General features: G+C 44.4%; 2 protein-coding genes across 4 annotated transcripts in view; one reads left to right on the forward strand and one right to left on the reverse strand.

Annotated features, from left to right (window-relative positions):
• The window catches only part of LOC135550349 (palmitoyltransferase ZDHHC20-B-like), a 319,193-nt gene that overhangs the window by 66,070 nt on the left and 237,782 nt on the right, over positions 1-15,341 (reverse strand). The window lies entirely within an intron of this gene.
• On the forward strand, positions 2,816-13,321 carry LOC135550336 (pyruvate dehydrogenase E1 component subunit alpha, mitochondrial-like). 3 transcript variants are annotated; one of them, XM_064981023.1, is made up of 12 exons: positions 2,816-2,980; positions 3,689-3,709; positions 5,978-6,046; positions 6,130-6,303; positions 6,424-6,550; positions 9,338-9,429; positions 9,586-9,678; positions 9,784-9,939; positions 10,023-10,094; positions 10,198-10,265; positions 11,796-11,904; positions 12,088-13,321. In XM_064981023.1, the coding sequence occupies exons 1-12, from the start codon at positions 2,831-2,833 to the stop codon at positions 12,250-12,252; spliced, it is 1,296 nt and encodes a 431-aa protein (XP_064837095.1). In that variant the 5' UTR covers positions 2,816-2,830; the 3' UTR covers positions 12,253-13,321. The 3 variants fall into 3 exon arrangements, with proteins under 3 accessions (XP_064837095.1, XP_064837096.1, XP_064837094.1); XM_064981024.1 differs by lacking the exon at positions 3,689-3,709; XM_064981022.1 differs by lacking the exons at positions 2,816-2,980; positions 3,689-3,709 and adding an exon at positions 4,491-5,372.

Raw genomic sequence — 15,341 nt, forward strand, 5'->3', positions numbered from 1 at the left:
ATGCGAGAGGAATGAGCCTGCCCTTTCTGTCGTTTCCCCAAGGTGTCTGCAGCATTGTGACGTATTTGTAGGCATATCATTGGAAGATTGACCACAAGAGACCACATTTACCAGGTGTCCGCCCGGTGTCCTGCGCCGAAATTGGTGCGCAAACCTCAGCTGCAAGTATTTTTCCATGGAATTCAGAGAAGAAAGCAGGCTTCCACGAACGATATATCAATGAAGAGATATGTGAAAAAAAACACCTTGAGGATTGATTCCAAACAACGTTTGCCATGTTTCGGTCGATATTATGGAGTTAATTCGGAAAAAGTTTGACGTTGTTGGTGACTGAATTTTCGGTTCGGTAGCCAAATGTGATGTACAAAACGGAGCGATTTCTCCTACACAAAGATTCTTTCAGAAAAAAATGAAAATGTGCTATGTAACTGAGAGTCTCCTCATTGAAAACATCAGAAGCTCTTCAAAGGTAAATTATTTTATTTATTTGGTTATCTGGTTTGTGTGTAAATCTTGCGTGCTAAATGCTACTCAAAATGCTAAGCTAGCTTAGCATACTCTTACACAAATTAGTGAATTGCTATGGTTCAAAAGCATATTTTGAAAATCTGAGATGACAGTGTTGCTAAGAAAAGGCTAAGCTTGAGAGCAGGCGCATTATTTTCATTTTATTTGCGATTTTCAGAAATCGTTAACGTTGCGTTATGCTAATGAGCCTGAGGCTGTATTCACGATCCCGGATGGGGAGTATCAAGAGGTTTTAAGTAGCACAAAGTTAGCGAAAGAAAGCTAGCGCTATGTTGGTCATGCGACAAACAGAAGCGTGGCTCTTAACCGATAAGCAATGACGCTGGGATGGTCGGTCTAGTCAATGCCGGCAGTGGGTTGAACTTATCGAGTGTGAACTAGTAATTTTACTCTTCCAGGTAGAAAAGCTAGCCAGTAGGATAGCTAGCCTTGCGGCGAGCCAGCCAGGTTAGCTAAGCCTTGAAGCTAGGCTAGCCAAGTCACCTCAGCTAGCCGTGTGACGCTAGCTACAAAAGGATACAAAGGGGGAAAAAGTGGTGAAACAAATTCTTACCCGAAGCAAAAAAATAATAATTTCCTTTCACTAAAGTCACCCAACTCAAAAGACGAGAGGTGATAACGCTGTGCTCTGCAGCATAACCTTGACGGCACACCTGTGAACAGTTAAACAGGAAAACAGATCAAGTCGTGCTGAGAAGAGCCAAGTTAAACGCTTCTGGAAGGAACAGAGGCGAGAATGATCAGAGAGCAGGCGGGCGTCTCTTTAGTATGAGGGGAGGGACTCATTTGCCACTCGACCTGTCTGCTCCGACAGGTGTGTATGATTGGAACAGGAGGGTGGTGGCACCTTAATTGGGGAAAACAAGCTTGTGGTAATGACTGGAGCAGAGTAAGTGGAATGGTATCAAATACACCACGCGGTTTCCAGGTGTTTGATTCCATTGCGCCACTCCGTCCATTTCTAATGAGTCATTCTCCCCTCAGCAGGCCCCTGTGATGATTGGTTCTTCGAGCTACTTAGGAGATTCCAGTGAGATGTCAAAATTAATAATTGAAAGAGAACATTCACTCACTCCTTCTGCTCTTCTCAGTGCCTCCTGCTAGCCATGCTGGACCGCCCTTATTCTTGCCATCTCTGTCTCATTCACCCTAACAGAGCGATCTGGGCACATGTTTGCCACCAAAATTGCTGCATATAACCTCAGCTGGCATACGATATTCTTCCCATCTGCATACACTTGACACATGCCCGAATCTTTTGCATTAATGACACTGAAGGGGGCTTGAGTACAAAAACTCTTACAGAGTATCTCATAAATCCTAACTTTACACGAGAAGGGAGAGACTCTTCATCAAAGAGTGTGGGGGGCTGTGCTTTGGCAAAGTGGGTGGGGTTATATCCTTCCTGTTTGGCCCTGTCCGGGGGTGTCCTCGGATGGGGCCACAGTGTCTCCTGACCCTGCGCTATCGTGCATAAATTTATTTTGCCCCCCCACACCAAAACGCGATCACGACACGCAGGTAAAAATATCAAAACAAACTCTGAACCAATTACATTAATTTGGGGACAGATCGAAAAGCATTACACATGTATGGTAATTTACCTAGTTAGCTTGCACTTACTAGCTAACGTTAATTTGTCATATTTAGCTTGCTTGCTGTTGCTAGCTAATTTGTCCTGTGATATAAACATTGAGTTGTTATTTTACCTGAAATGCACAAGGACCTCTACTCCGACAATTAATCCACACATAAAACAGCCACCCGAATCGTTTCTAGTCATCTCTCCTCCTTCCAGCCTTTTTCATCGTTTAATTTATATTGTGATCGCATCTAAACTTTCATTGTATGACCACGACTACCGGCAAAACAGCTCGTCTTTTAAATCACCCACGTGGGTATAATCAATGAGGAGATGGCACACCAGTACCTGCTTCTATAAACCAATGAGGAGATGGGAGAGGCAGGACTTGCAGCGCGATCTGCGTCAGAAATAGGAATGAGTTATATTTGATCCCTTGGCGTTGCAGATGCTCGTTGGCGTGCGCGAGCAGTGTGGGTGCAATAATTGAATTACATGGGTTTCTAAATTTATTTTGCGGCGCACACGACGTGTCTGGTCTGGTCTGGTCAGCATGTAACCCAGCGTTTCCACGGGACCCCAACTGGTGCACGTTTTGGGTTTCGCCCTAACACTACACAGCATATTGAAATGACCAAAGTTTGAAGATTTTTTTCCCAGCAAAGTGTAAGGGAGTTATACTCCAGTCTAGTAGGTGGCGGTAATGCAACATTGTATTGGATGCCATCGCCGTTTAACCTCATCGAAGAAGACAGGCAGCAGAAAGGAGGGGAGAAACGTTCTGAGACCGCAGGTCGGTGGCAGCACGATAGTATGCAAAAGATGCTGACAATAATCTCCAACGTACTGAGGGGTAGTGCAAGCAGACATGTAAGTATTGTTTCTGTGTAGTACTTTAGTATAGGATACAAAGGGTCGCATGCCTTTTTCTTAAACGACCAGCTGCCGTCCTGACCTTGCTAGACAGCAAGGCCCCAATTCGTACGCGTACCGGGGTAACGTTAGCTTGCCTGGCTTTAGATACACAGGACTGTTGCCTAGCTGTAGTTAAGTTAACCTGCTAGCTAAGATCCATCCTAGCGAATCATATTAAAGGCCTACGTTACCGGTACTTTATCTAGTTAGCTAACTAGCCAATCGTTTACCTAGCTGTTAACGTGTCAAAAGATTTGACCTTTAACAAGCCTTCCCTCCAGCAGCATCCTCATCAAAGGCAGTCCAACGTTAGATGCGAGAGCGTCTCATATCACATCATTGGTTGTTTTTGTTTCTGTGCCACAATGTCAGCTATTAATCAAGATATCCAATGGTAAGGTCTTAATGATGTGAAAAAGCTTCTGACGGAAGTGTCGGTATGATGAGAGAGGATCAGTGTTGAAGGTAATCACAGGGAACTGAACATGTGTGATTGGCTGGCTTGGCCACCATAGATAACACAAGTCAAACATTTGATGTGGCACATAATTGTTGGAAATGTAGTCTCCATGTCTGACAATCTCGTGATCCTCTAATTGATCTCTTTCCCTTGTTATCTCACCTTTTCCCCTTTGGTTCTCTCTCCTAATGGCTGCCTTATAGGGAGCCCAGGTTGTGTCAGAGGTAAGATGTGGTTTAACTCAAGTGTAAGGGTGATACAATCCCTGTTATGCCTGACTCTGCCTGTTTGGCACTCCAGCTTTAATCTAAATGATTTATTTCTCTTTCACATGGTATGTGCCATACTTAAACTCTGATTTTAGTTTGTGAATACTTTTGTCCCTTTCCAGCATCCTTCAACATCGTATTTACCCAACCCGCCACTAGAAAAACAGTTTATTTAATTCTCTTTAAGAAATCATGCTTTACTATCTTCTTATCCCTCGCCTTGTTGATTTTTGAAAATTCTGAGCTATTCATTCTCACATGCACACAGACCTATCTCATATAGCTTCTAGCTAGACCTACTTATTTCACATTGGATAGTGGTGTCAGAGTGGTGTCAGAGCCAACTGGCTAGCACAGATGCTTTGGCTAAGCCAAATGTGGTCTGATTGGTAGGTACTGTTTATTTTATGTTGTGAGTGGAAAGTTGTTTGGTTTGTAAGTTTAGTGCAGAGAATGTGGTGTAGAACTAGCCTATTTCTTTTTAAAGGGCTTTAATTGGTGCAGTAGTTATGTGGAATAACACTTGTATTCCTGATGAAACAAAGAACTCAGATGCACTTTGTGTTGAGAATAGCTTTTTTTGTTGTTGTATTAAACTGGATCAACACCTTCAGAACAACCAAAATACCTTGAGATGTTTGAGCTGGAGGAGTTAACTGCTGCTGCTTTCAAACCTCTCAGTGGGTGTTGACTCTGCAGTGACTTATCTGCCTGGCTCTTCTCTCCCCAGTCCTCCATGCGCAGGGCTGTTTTGCAGCTGCTGGCAGTCCAGGGGCAGTATGCTGACACAACCTCTCCACCAGATCCAGCACTACGACCCTACAAGCCAGACACAGATTTATACTCCATCTCACACAGTCCTCTAGCAGACAATTTCAAAAGACCAAAGACTGATCAAACATTTACTGAAATAGACCCCAGTGCTGTACTGACCACAGAACGTACAATTGCCAGCAGACTAATACCTGAAGAACCCCTAGAAGTCACTCTAGTCGATCCGTTCCCTATCTTCAACAGTAAACCTGAAGAGTTATTTGACATTGACAAACCATTTGCAGATCTATCACTTCACCATGTGATCAATATGGACCCATCAATCTCAGAGTTATCCGTATCAGAGCAACCAAATCTAAACTCGCCAGAACTCTTAGAAACTGGCCTGACAGTTTCAGAAGCAGAACCCTTCAAGGCAGATACCACCTTGACTGTTTTAGAATTAACTTTATCCGAACCCTTCGTGAGTACAAACCCATTTATTCCAGAATCAAACTCATCTGAACTGTCAGCTGTGATGGCCTCTCAAGTATCAGAATCAACTTTACCAGAGCCTCCAATAACCTCTGATGCACCTATCATAGCCCACTCTTCAACACAAGCAGAAATGGACATTGACCAACTAACGCTAGAACTATCATCACCAGAACAACCTCCAAACACAGACCAACCGACTCAGGAATTAAACCCACCCGAACCTGACATCAGTACAAACAGCAACACTTCCATATCTGAGCCTCAGCTGGCAGAGAGGAGACAGAATACAGACATAATGTTGCTTTCACGCCCTGAGATCGCCCTCAGCTTGACTGAAGACGCTCCTTTACTAGAGCCACAGCTTGCTGTGAGTACTGGCAGCCCCCCTGTCTCTTACACTTCTCCCCTCACCACTACTCATGCTTTTACAGTACACTGCATGCCCTTATGCACAGGTGCAGTGATCCACCCGTCTTCTCACACTAAGGCTAAGCACATGGTGTGGTGATCACTGTTTCCCTAGTGTGCTTGAATTGACTGGCTGTGCGAACCTGCTCACCCCAAAATGAACTCTATTCATATTTGGTCTACAACACTATGTTCTCTTTCTCCATTAAACATTAACATTTGAACACACATTAGATTTTTCCAGGGTGAATACAGTGTTCTGGATATGTCTGTTTTCAGCCAACGAGGCATTCTTGTTAGTTGATTGGTTCAGTGTTTGAGACAGTGACTTTTCACTGGCGATCTCGGTGACAATGGAGTGTTTATCCACACTAGTTGTGGTGTGTGGATCAACCGCTGAAGTTAGCTATGTTTTGTCTCAAGTTTGTTCACTCTACCCTTTCTCACTGTTTGGGTCTGTCCTCCTGACTTGCCCAATTGCAGGTCTTGCGAGGTATATTTGTGACGTCTGGTAGAAGGTACACGTGGAGTGAAACCTCTCAATGTCCTCTGTTTTTATTTTAGGCTGCCAGCATGGTGGCGTCGTCACGTTCATATGCTGATTTCACTCCTGAGGCCACCTTTGACATAAAGGTAAGACAAATAAAAATGCATTTTTTTTTAGCTGATTTGTACTCACTTTTCGCCTTGATCTCATTTTGTGCTCCCTCCTATAGAAAGTTGACCTTCATCGTCTGGAGGAAGGCCCACCCCTGACGGCCACTCTGACCCGGGAGGAGGGGCTGAAGTACTACCGCACCATGCAGACAATACGACGCATGGAGCTGAAGGCAGATCAGCTGTACAAGCAGAAGATCATCAGAGGCTTTTGTCACCTGTATGATGGCCAGGTCAGAGTGCACACAATCACTCATGTATTGTATAAGCAAACATACAGTCTCGCATGAACACGCAGACGTACTTCATTCAAATATAAACGCTCAGAGATTCTGTTTGTTATTCTATGATAGGAAGCCTGTGCGGTTGGCATTGAGGGGGGTATCACCCTGTCAGATCACCTGATTACTGCATACCGCGCCCATGGCTACACCCTCACCAGGGGCGGGACCGTCAGGGAGATCATGGCTGAGCTCACTGGTGAGTGGACTTGACTCAGTCCAATAGATAACTAATAGTGCTGAACAATTACTGCTTTTTGAGGTCTGTTCGATTATTAGGGAGTAACGGGTTTCAATATACATACATACATATTGCTCAAAAAAATAAAGGGAACACTAAAATAAAACATCCTAGTTCTGAATGAAATATTCTTATTAAATACTTATTTCTTTACATAGTTGAATTTGCTTGACAACAAAATCACACAAATTATCAATGGAAATCAAATTTATCAACCCATGGAGGTCTGGATTTGAAGTCACACTCAAAATCAAAGTGGAAAACCACACTACAGGCTGATCCAACTTTGATGTAATGTCCTTAAAACAAGTCGAAATGAGGCTCAGTAGTGTGTGTGGCCTCCACGTGCCTGTATGACCTCCCTACAACGCCTGGGCATGCTCCTGATGAGGTGGCGGATGGTCTCCTGAGGGATCTCCTCCCAGACCTGGACTAAAGCATCTGCCAACTCCTGGACAGCCTGTGGTGCAACGTGGCGTTGGTGGATGGAGCGAGACATGATGTCCCAGATGTGCTCAATTGGATTCAGGTCTAGGGAACGGGTGGGCCAGTCCATAGCATCAATGCCTTCTTCTTGCAGGAACTGCTGACACACTCCAGCCACATGAGGTCTAGCATTGTCTTGCATTAGGAGGAACCCAGGGCCAACCGCACCAGCATATGGTCTCACAAGGGGTCTGAGGATCTCATCTCGGTACCTAATGGCAGTCAGGCTACCTCTGGCGAGCACATGGAAGGCTGTGCGGCCCCCCAAAGAAATGCCACCCCACACCATGACGCACCCACCGCAAAACCGGTCATGCAGGAGGATGTTGCAGGCAGCGGAACGTTCTCCACGGCGTCTCCAGACTGTAACATCTGTCACATGCTCAGTGTGAACCTGCTTTCATCTGTGAAGAGCACAGAGCGCCAGTGGCGAATTTGCCAATCTTGGTGTTCTCTGGCAAATGCCAAACGTCCTGCACGGTGTTGGGCTGTAAGCACAACCCCCACCTGTGGACGTCGGGCCCTCATACCACCCTCATGGAGGCTGTTTCTGACCGTTTGAGCAGACACATGCACATTTGTGGCCTGCTGGAGGTCATTTTGCCTGGCTCTGGCAGTGCTCCTCCTTGCACAAAGGCAGAGGTAGCGGTCCTGCTGCTGGGTTGTTGCCCTCCTACGGCCTCCTCCACGTCTCCTGATGTACTGGCCTGTCTCATGGTAGCGCCTCCATGCTCTGGACACTACGCTGACAGACACCGCAAACCTTCTTGCCACAGCTCGCATTGATGTACCATCCTGGATGAGCTGCACTACCTGATCCACTTGTGTGGGTTGTAGACTCCGTGTCATGCTCCCGCTAGAGAGAAAGCACCGCCAGCATTCAAAAGTGACAAACATCAGCCAGGAAACATAGGAACTGAGAAGTGGTCTGTGGTCACCACCTGTAGAACCACTCCTTTATTGGGGGTGTCTTGCTAATTCCCTATTTCCACCTGTTTTCTATTCCATTTGCACAACAGCATGTGACATTTATTGTCAATCAGTTACTTCCTAAGTGGACAGTTTGATTTCACAGAAGTGTGATTGACTTGGAGTTACATTGTTGTTTAAGTGTTATTTTTGAGCAGTGTATATTTTTCAAACATTTACATTAAATGCATTATTAAACAATGATTAGCGATTTTTATTATTTTTATGGAAATGCCAAAGCTATAAATGATGAACATTCAATTGCAAAAACATTCCATCGTCTTTGTCAGGTCCATATAGGGGGAGGAGGAAATTACTATTAAATAATAAAATATTTCACTTGTGTATATTACTTGGTTTTATGACTTCATCATTTTTCATTCCTAAGTCATCTCATCTGCTCAGACAGTAACAGCCAGCCAGACAACCATTTAACATTCTGTGTTCTCCCCATACTATGCTGTCTTTAGTCATCCTATTTAGCTAGGCTAGCCTTCCCTAAGTATGTTTTCTGATTAAATAATTTTAATAGTTCTTCAAAGTAGATAAGCATACTTTAAAACTTTCTATCACTCGTTGTGTACATTACTCTCTCCTGTAGTGGCGTATGCTATCTGTGTGTATCTAATCTAACATAGGAGGCGTAAAAGTGTATCAATCTGTGTCCGAGTCGGAAAAGAACAGGCTCAATGGATTATGGTCAGTGTCGTTAATTACCAAGGTTCTGTGCTGAACGAGGTTTAATATTTGCTTCATAAAAACTACAACTCCCTTCAGCCCAGCGTCCCACTTAGTTCTTTACTTAATTTCTCTCGTGACTGATTTGATTTCTCTCTAGAGAAACAGAACATTGGGCTCACCCCCAATAACTAAATGGAATTAAAGTAATTGAAACTGTCGGTCAATTATTTGTTTAATAACCCCCCCAAAAAATATAATTTGGGCTCCTGAGTGGTGCATCGGTCTAAGGCACTGCATCTCAGTGCAAGAGATGTCACTACAGTCCTTGGTTCGATTACAGGCTGAATCACATCCGCCCATGCTTGGGAGTCCCATAGTGCGGCGCACAATTGACCAAGCGTCATCTGGGTTTGGCCGTTGGTAGGCTGTCATTGTAAATAAGAATTTGTTCTTAACTGACTTGGGCAGTTAAATAAATAATCGCTTAGCACCAAGAGCTAATCATTGTACTTTGCACCTCTGATTTTGTCTTCCAAACCATTCAAACACCTTTCACTCATTTGTTTTCTTCCCTCATTTCCTATTTTCTTCTCTTGCTGTCTCACTAAGGTCGTAGAGGAGGCATTGCTAAGGGAAAAGGAGGCTCTATGCACATGTACACTAAAAACTTCTATGGAGGCAATGGCATTGTGGGAGCTCAGGTAATTCAAAGGCCTAGCGTTATTCATTTACTTAGATTTGAAAGAATCCCTTTTTGATTTCCTTTTTAAACCTCATAATTTGTCTAAGATGTATATCCCATTCAAAGATGGTGGGTTCTCCTTCTCAAATATAGCACCTGCCTAATCTCCCCTCAGGTACCGCTGGGAGCCGGTGTAGCCCTGGCCTGTAAGTACCTGGGCAATGACCAGCTGTGTGTCAGTCTCTATGGTGATGGAGCAGCCAACCAGGTTTGACATGCTTCTTGAAACCTGCATGCATGGAACATATGAAGGACAATCACTTCAAGTTTAGATTTGAGCCCAACTGTTGACTGAATTTGTATTAATCCACAGGGTCAGATATTTGAGACCTATAACATGTCGTCTCTTTGGAAGTTGCCCATCATCTTCATCTGTGAGAACAACCAATATGGCATGGGCACATCAGTAGAGCGCTCTTCTGCCAGCACCGAATACTACAAGAGAGGAGACTACATTCCTGGCCTCAGGGTAGACCGCTAACTAATACATTCACCCTTCTGTACAACATAAAAAATGTCATTCTTAAACTCACGCAATGTATCTGCATCCAGGTGGATGGGATGGATGTCCTGTGTGTTAGAGAGGCCACCAAGTTTGCAGCTGATCACTGCCGATCTGGAAAAGTGAGCATAAAACTTATAGTATGTAGGGTTGTTAATTTTGTCTGTGTGTACTGTGTACAGGTTTGTGTGTTTAAGTCTGTTTCTCTGCTCCACCTGTGTTCAGGGCCCTATCCTCATGGAGCTCCAGACCTACCGTTACCATGGACACAGCATGAGCGATCCTGGCGTCAGGTAAAAGTTCACAGCTACACTGAGTATACCAATGACTCAAGTGCTTCCCACAGTGCGAAGTTGGCTGGATGTCCTTTGGGTGGTGGACCATTTTGTATACTCTTGGGAAACTGTTGAGTGTGAAAAACCCAGCAGCATTGCAGTTCTTGACACAAACTGGTGCGCCTGGCACTTGCTACCATACTCCGTTCAAAGGCACTTATATTTAGACTTGCCCGTTCACCCTCTGAATGGCACACATACACAATCCATGTCCCACTTGTTTTGAGGCTTAAAAAGCCTTCTTTAACCAGTCTCCTCCCCTTCATCAGTAAACAGGTTTCCATCCAACTATTTAATGCGGATGATTTAACTGGCGCATAGAAACAGCCACGACAGGGCTAATGGAAACACGAAGTGTCGGTTAAAATTCATAAATGTCGACAATTTGTTTGTTCGACATGGTGGGATCTGTTCAGACCCCTCTTGTTGGTGGAGAGAGATTTGCCATTTTAAAGCTAATTTACTGCAATTCTACACATTTTGTCATGTCTTGTGTGTGTTCATATGATGCCGGAGTGACTCAACAAAATCAATTGGGGATCAAGCCCACGTGCCACGTAATCTGCCCATGATAAGATTTAGATAAGTTAGACTGACCAGCTATCTAGCGAACATGGGCAAGTATTTGATCATCTGGACATTTGAGTGTCTGGCATAGTATGTTTTTTTAATTTAACCTTTATGTAACCAGGTATGCCAGTTGAGAACAAGTTCTCATTTACAACGGCGACCTGGCCAAGAAAACAAAGCAGTGTGACAAAAACAACAGTTACACATAAACGTAGTCAAAAACACAATATAAAAATCTGTATTCCGGTGTGTGCAACTATATTAAGATTAGGGAGAAAGCAAATAGGCCATAGTGGTGAAATAATTACAATTTAGCAATTAAACACTGGAGTGATAGATGTGCAGAAGATGAATGTGCAAGTAGAGATACTGGGGTGTTAAGGAGCAAAAAAAGAAATAACATGGGATGAGGTAGTTGGGTGGACTGTTTACAGATGGGCTGTGTACAGGTGCAATGATCGGTAAGCTGCTCTGACAGCTGATGCTTAAAGTTAGTGAGGGAGATGAGGCTCAGTGATTTCAGTGATATGTTACTGTGAGGGAGGTAGAACTGGGGGGGTTACATACAGATCCGCAGCCATGGCCTTTTTTGGGAACATAGCCGCAAAAATGCTTTATGTGCACGTCATTACACACAGCCTTTTCTTCACAACAAATCAGTTTGATGGAAACAACTCGTGGGAAAATGTGCATATTGATTAAGCCAAATATATATATTTTTTCTTTCCAAATATTTGCATAAAAATCTGGAACCAATTGGCTGGAGAACCTCGTGCTGCCCTACCAGGGATTTAACATCTAGTCTTTCAGTGCTCTAATTTATTGCTGCCCCTGCACTCTGTCCCCCAGTAGCCTCCTCCCTGCATTATCTTAGCTGCCATAGTGACACTGCATACCCCTACCCCGCTCTTTCCTCAGCTACCGCACACGTGAGGAGATCCAGGAGGTCCGTAGTAAGAGTGACCCCATCTCCATGCTGAAGGACCGTATGCTCAGCAACAACATGGCTAGCATAGAGGAGCTCAAGGTGATTCTCAAATATTCACTGATATACTGGCCATTTGACGCAGTATATACATAGTCAAAGATTCAGATCTTTGACTAAGTTTGAAAAATGCCTGATTGGAACGCATTGTAAATAGTTACAGCTGATAAAAGCATGTCTTGGAGGATGTAATGACCAAACTTCACTTGTTCCGTATGTGTGCAGGAGATTGATATTGCGGTGAGGAAGGAGATTGAAGATGCTGCACAATTTGCCACCACAGACCCCGAGCCCCCTCTGGATGACCTGTGTAGCCACATCTTTGCCAATGATCAGCCCTTTGAAGTGCGTGGCGCCACCCCATGGACCAAGCTGACGTCGACCAGCTAAAGGCTCTTGTGCCCCACCCCTTTGTCACCTATGCCCTCCCCCTATGCTCCATCAATGCACTTATCTTTTCACATTCCTCATCTCAGCCAATGGCCTTCATGGACTCTAATCTTCTTTGCCTACCCCTTCCCACCACCACACACACACATCCTCATCCCGTGCCAAGAACAACTTATGCCACCCATTTATTTTCCATTGACCCTCTGCCAGAGCCCTAATCCAAACACTCCACACCCAAAAAGAGTGCCTGACTGGTGTCATACCTCATTGACTAACTCGGCGTCATTGCTACTTGCAGTGCTCATGCCACACGATTGGCTCTTGTCTTTCCTGTTGAAAGGCCACTTCAAACACAGCAGAGAAGTAAGAAGAGCCTTTCATTATCCTACTCCAAATGTTGTTCTGAGACTGGTCACATGGACCAATTGTACTTAACATTACTGGCATAAGTATTCCTATTTGATTAGTGTTTTCTTCCCTATCCAAATATATAAGATTAAATAAAGAGCTTTAGGTTGGGATGATAACGTTTTTTTATTTATCTTGCCAAATCAAACCTGTGCCTGTGGGATCTTGTTTGGAAGATGTCTCTAGGCTGTGTCACACTCGTAGCCGAGCAAAAACACCGCAGATCCACATGAACAAAGGCTGAGTCTGTACATTGTGCTGTGATGCTTCAGAGAGGATTTAATACTGCTGACTTCATGCCTTCACTGTGTCAGTCATACACCATTTTTGTAGACACTCTCCTTCTAAATCATAATGCTCTCTAGTTCATAAAATATTTGTTTTCTTCTAATCAGCCTCATATTTATTGCCGACTGTGTTTTGTACCTAACGTACCAGTACTCAAACTATAACTGCTTCAAGCAAGAATAGGAAATGCCTCTTTTGGGAGACTTGGTGGTCAACTGTTACAGTGAATAATGGTCAAGACTACAAAACAGTGGGGCACTACACATGGATCTGTCCTGGTCCCACCCCCTCCCCCCTCCCCAGGATGTGTATGTGCGCTATCATTGTCTTTGTATAGTCTATCAACACAAATAAACTTAAACTAATTAACTTGTTTTGGGCTTTGTGTGAATATGTGGTCCCCTGGCTCAGTTGGTAGAGCACAGTGCTTACAATGGCGTGATTGTTGGTTTGATTTCCGCTGGGACCACCCATACAAAAATGCATGCATACATGTTGCTTCTGATAAGTCTGCTAAATGGCATATGCATTTTTTCTTTAAGAGCAAGGGATACATTCTGTATGTGTATATAGTTAAATTTAATAAGTGTGTATATATTAGTACCAGTCAAGTTGACACCTACCTATACAAGGGTTTCTATTTACTTTTTATTTTTTGCATTGTGAAATAATAGTGACGACATCAACTGAAATAACACACATGGAATCATGTACTAATCAAAAAAAGTTAAATCCAAAATATATTTGAGATTTCTCAAAGTAGCCACCCTTTGCCTTGACAGCATTATAAATACTTGGTATTCTCTCCATTTTTTTAAAATTTTACCTTTAGGCTCTGGAGCAACGAACCGCCCTTGCTGTCTGCCTGGCCGGTTCCCCTCTTTCCACTGGGATTCTCTGCCTCTAACCCTGTTACAGGGGCTGAGACACTGGCTTACTGGTGCTCTTCCATGCTGTTCCTAGGAGGGGTGCATCACTTGAGTGGGTTGAGTCACTGATGTGATCTTCCTGTCTGGGTTGGCGACCCCCCTTGGGTTGTGCCGTGGCAGATCTTTTTGGGCTATACTCGGCCTTGTCTCAGGATGGTAAGTTGGTGGTTGAAGATATCCCTCTTGTGGTGTGGGGGCTGTGCTTTGGCAAAGTGGGTGGGGTTATATCCTTCCTGTTTGGCCCTGTCCGGGGGTATCATCGGATGGGGCCACAGTGTCTCCTGACCCCTCCTGTCTCAGCCTCCAGTATTTATGCTGCAGTAGTTTGTCTTTGGGCTAGGGTCAGTTTGTTATATCTGGAGTACTTCTGTCTTATCCGGTGTCCTGTGTGAATTTAAGTATGCTCTCTCTCATTCTCTCTTTCTCTCTCGGAGGACCTGAGCCCTAGGACCATGCCTCAGGACTACCTGGCATGATGACTCCTTGCTGTCCCCAGTCTACCTGGCCGTGCTGCTGCTCCAGTTTCAATTGTTCTGACAGCGGCTATGTAATCCTGACCTGTTTACCGGACGTGCTACCTGTCCCAGACCTATTATTTGACCATGCTGGTCATTTATGAACATTTGAACATCTTGGCCATGTTCTGTTATAATCTCCACCTGGCACAGCCAGAAGAGGACTGGCCACCCCTCATAGCCTGGTTCCTCTCTAGGTTTCGGCCTTTCTAGGGAGTTTTTTCAAGCCAACGTGCTTCAACCCCTGCATTGCTTGCTGTTTGGGGTTTTAGGCTGGGTTTCTGTACAGCACTTTGAGATATCATCTGATGTACGAAGGGCTATATAAATACATTCGATTTGAATGTGGTGATTGACAGAGTCGAAAGCCTTGGCCAAGTCGACGAATACAGCTGCACAGTACTATATTTTATCGATGGCAGTTATGATATCTTTTAGGACCTTAAGCGTGGCTGAGGTGCACCCATGACCAGCTCGGAAACCAGATTGCATAGCGGAGAAGGAACGGTGGGATTCGGAAATGGTCGGTGATCTGTTAACTTTGCTTTCGAAGATTTTAGAAAGGCAGTGCAGGATGGATATAGGTCTATAACAGTTTAGGTCTAGAGTGTCTCCCCCATTGAAGAGGGGGGTGACCGCGGCAGCTTTCCAATCTTTGGGGATATCAGACGATACGAAAGAGAGGTTGAATAAGCTAGTAATAGGGGTTGCAACAATGGCAGCGGATCATTTTAGAAAGAGAGGGTCCAGATTGTCTCGCCCAGCTGATTTGTAAGGGACCCAGATTTTGCAGCTCTTTCAAAACATCAGCTGTCTGGATTTGGGTGACGGAGAAGCGGGCTTGGGCAAGTTGCTGCAGGGGGTGCTGAGATGTTGGCCAGGGTAGGGGTATCCTGGTGGAAAGCATGGCCAGCCATAGAAAAATGCTTATTGAAATGATCGATTATCG

The sequence above is a fragment of the Oncorhynchus masou genome, chromosome 12 (assembly GCF_036934945.1).
Source record: "Oncorhynchus masou masou isolate Uvic2021 chromosome 12, UVic_Omas_1.1, whole genome shotgun sequence".
Taxonomy (NCBI): Eukaryota; Metazoa; Chordata; class Actinopteri; order Salmoniformes; family Salmonidae; genus Oncorhynchus; species Oncorhynchus masou.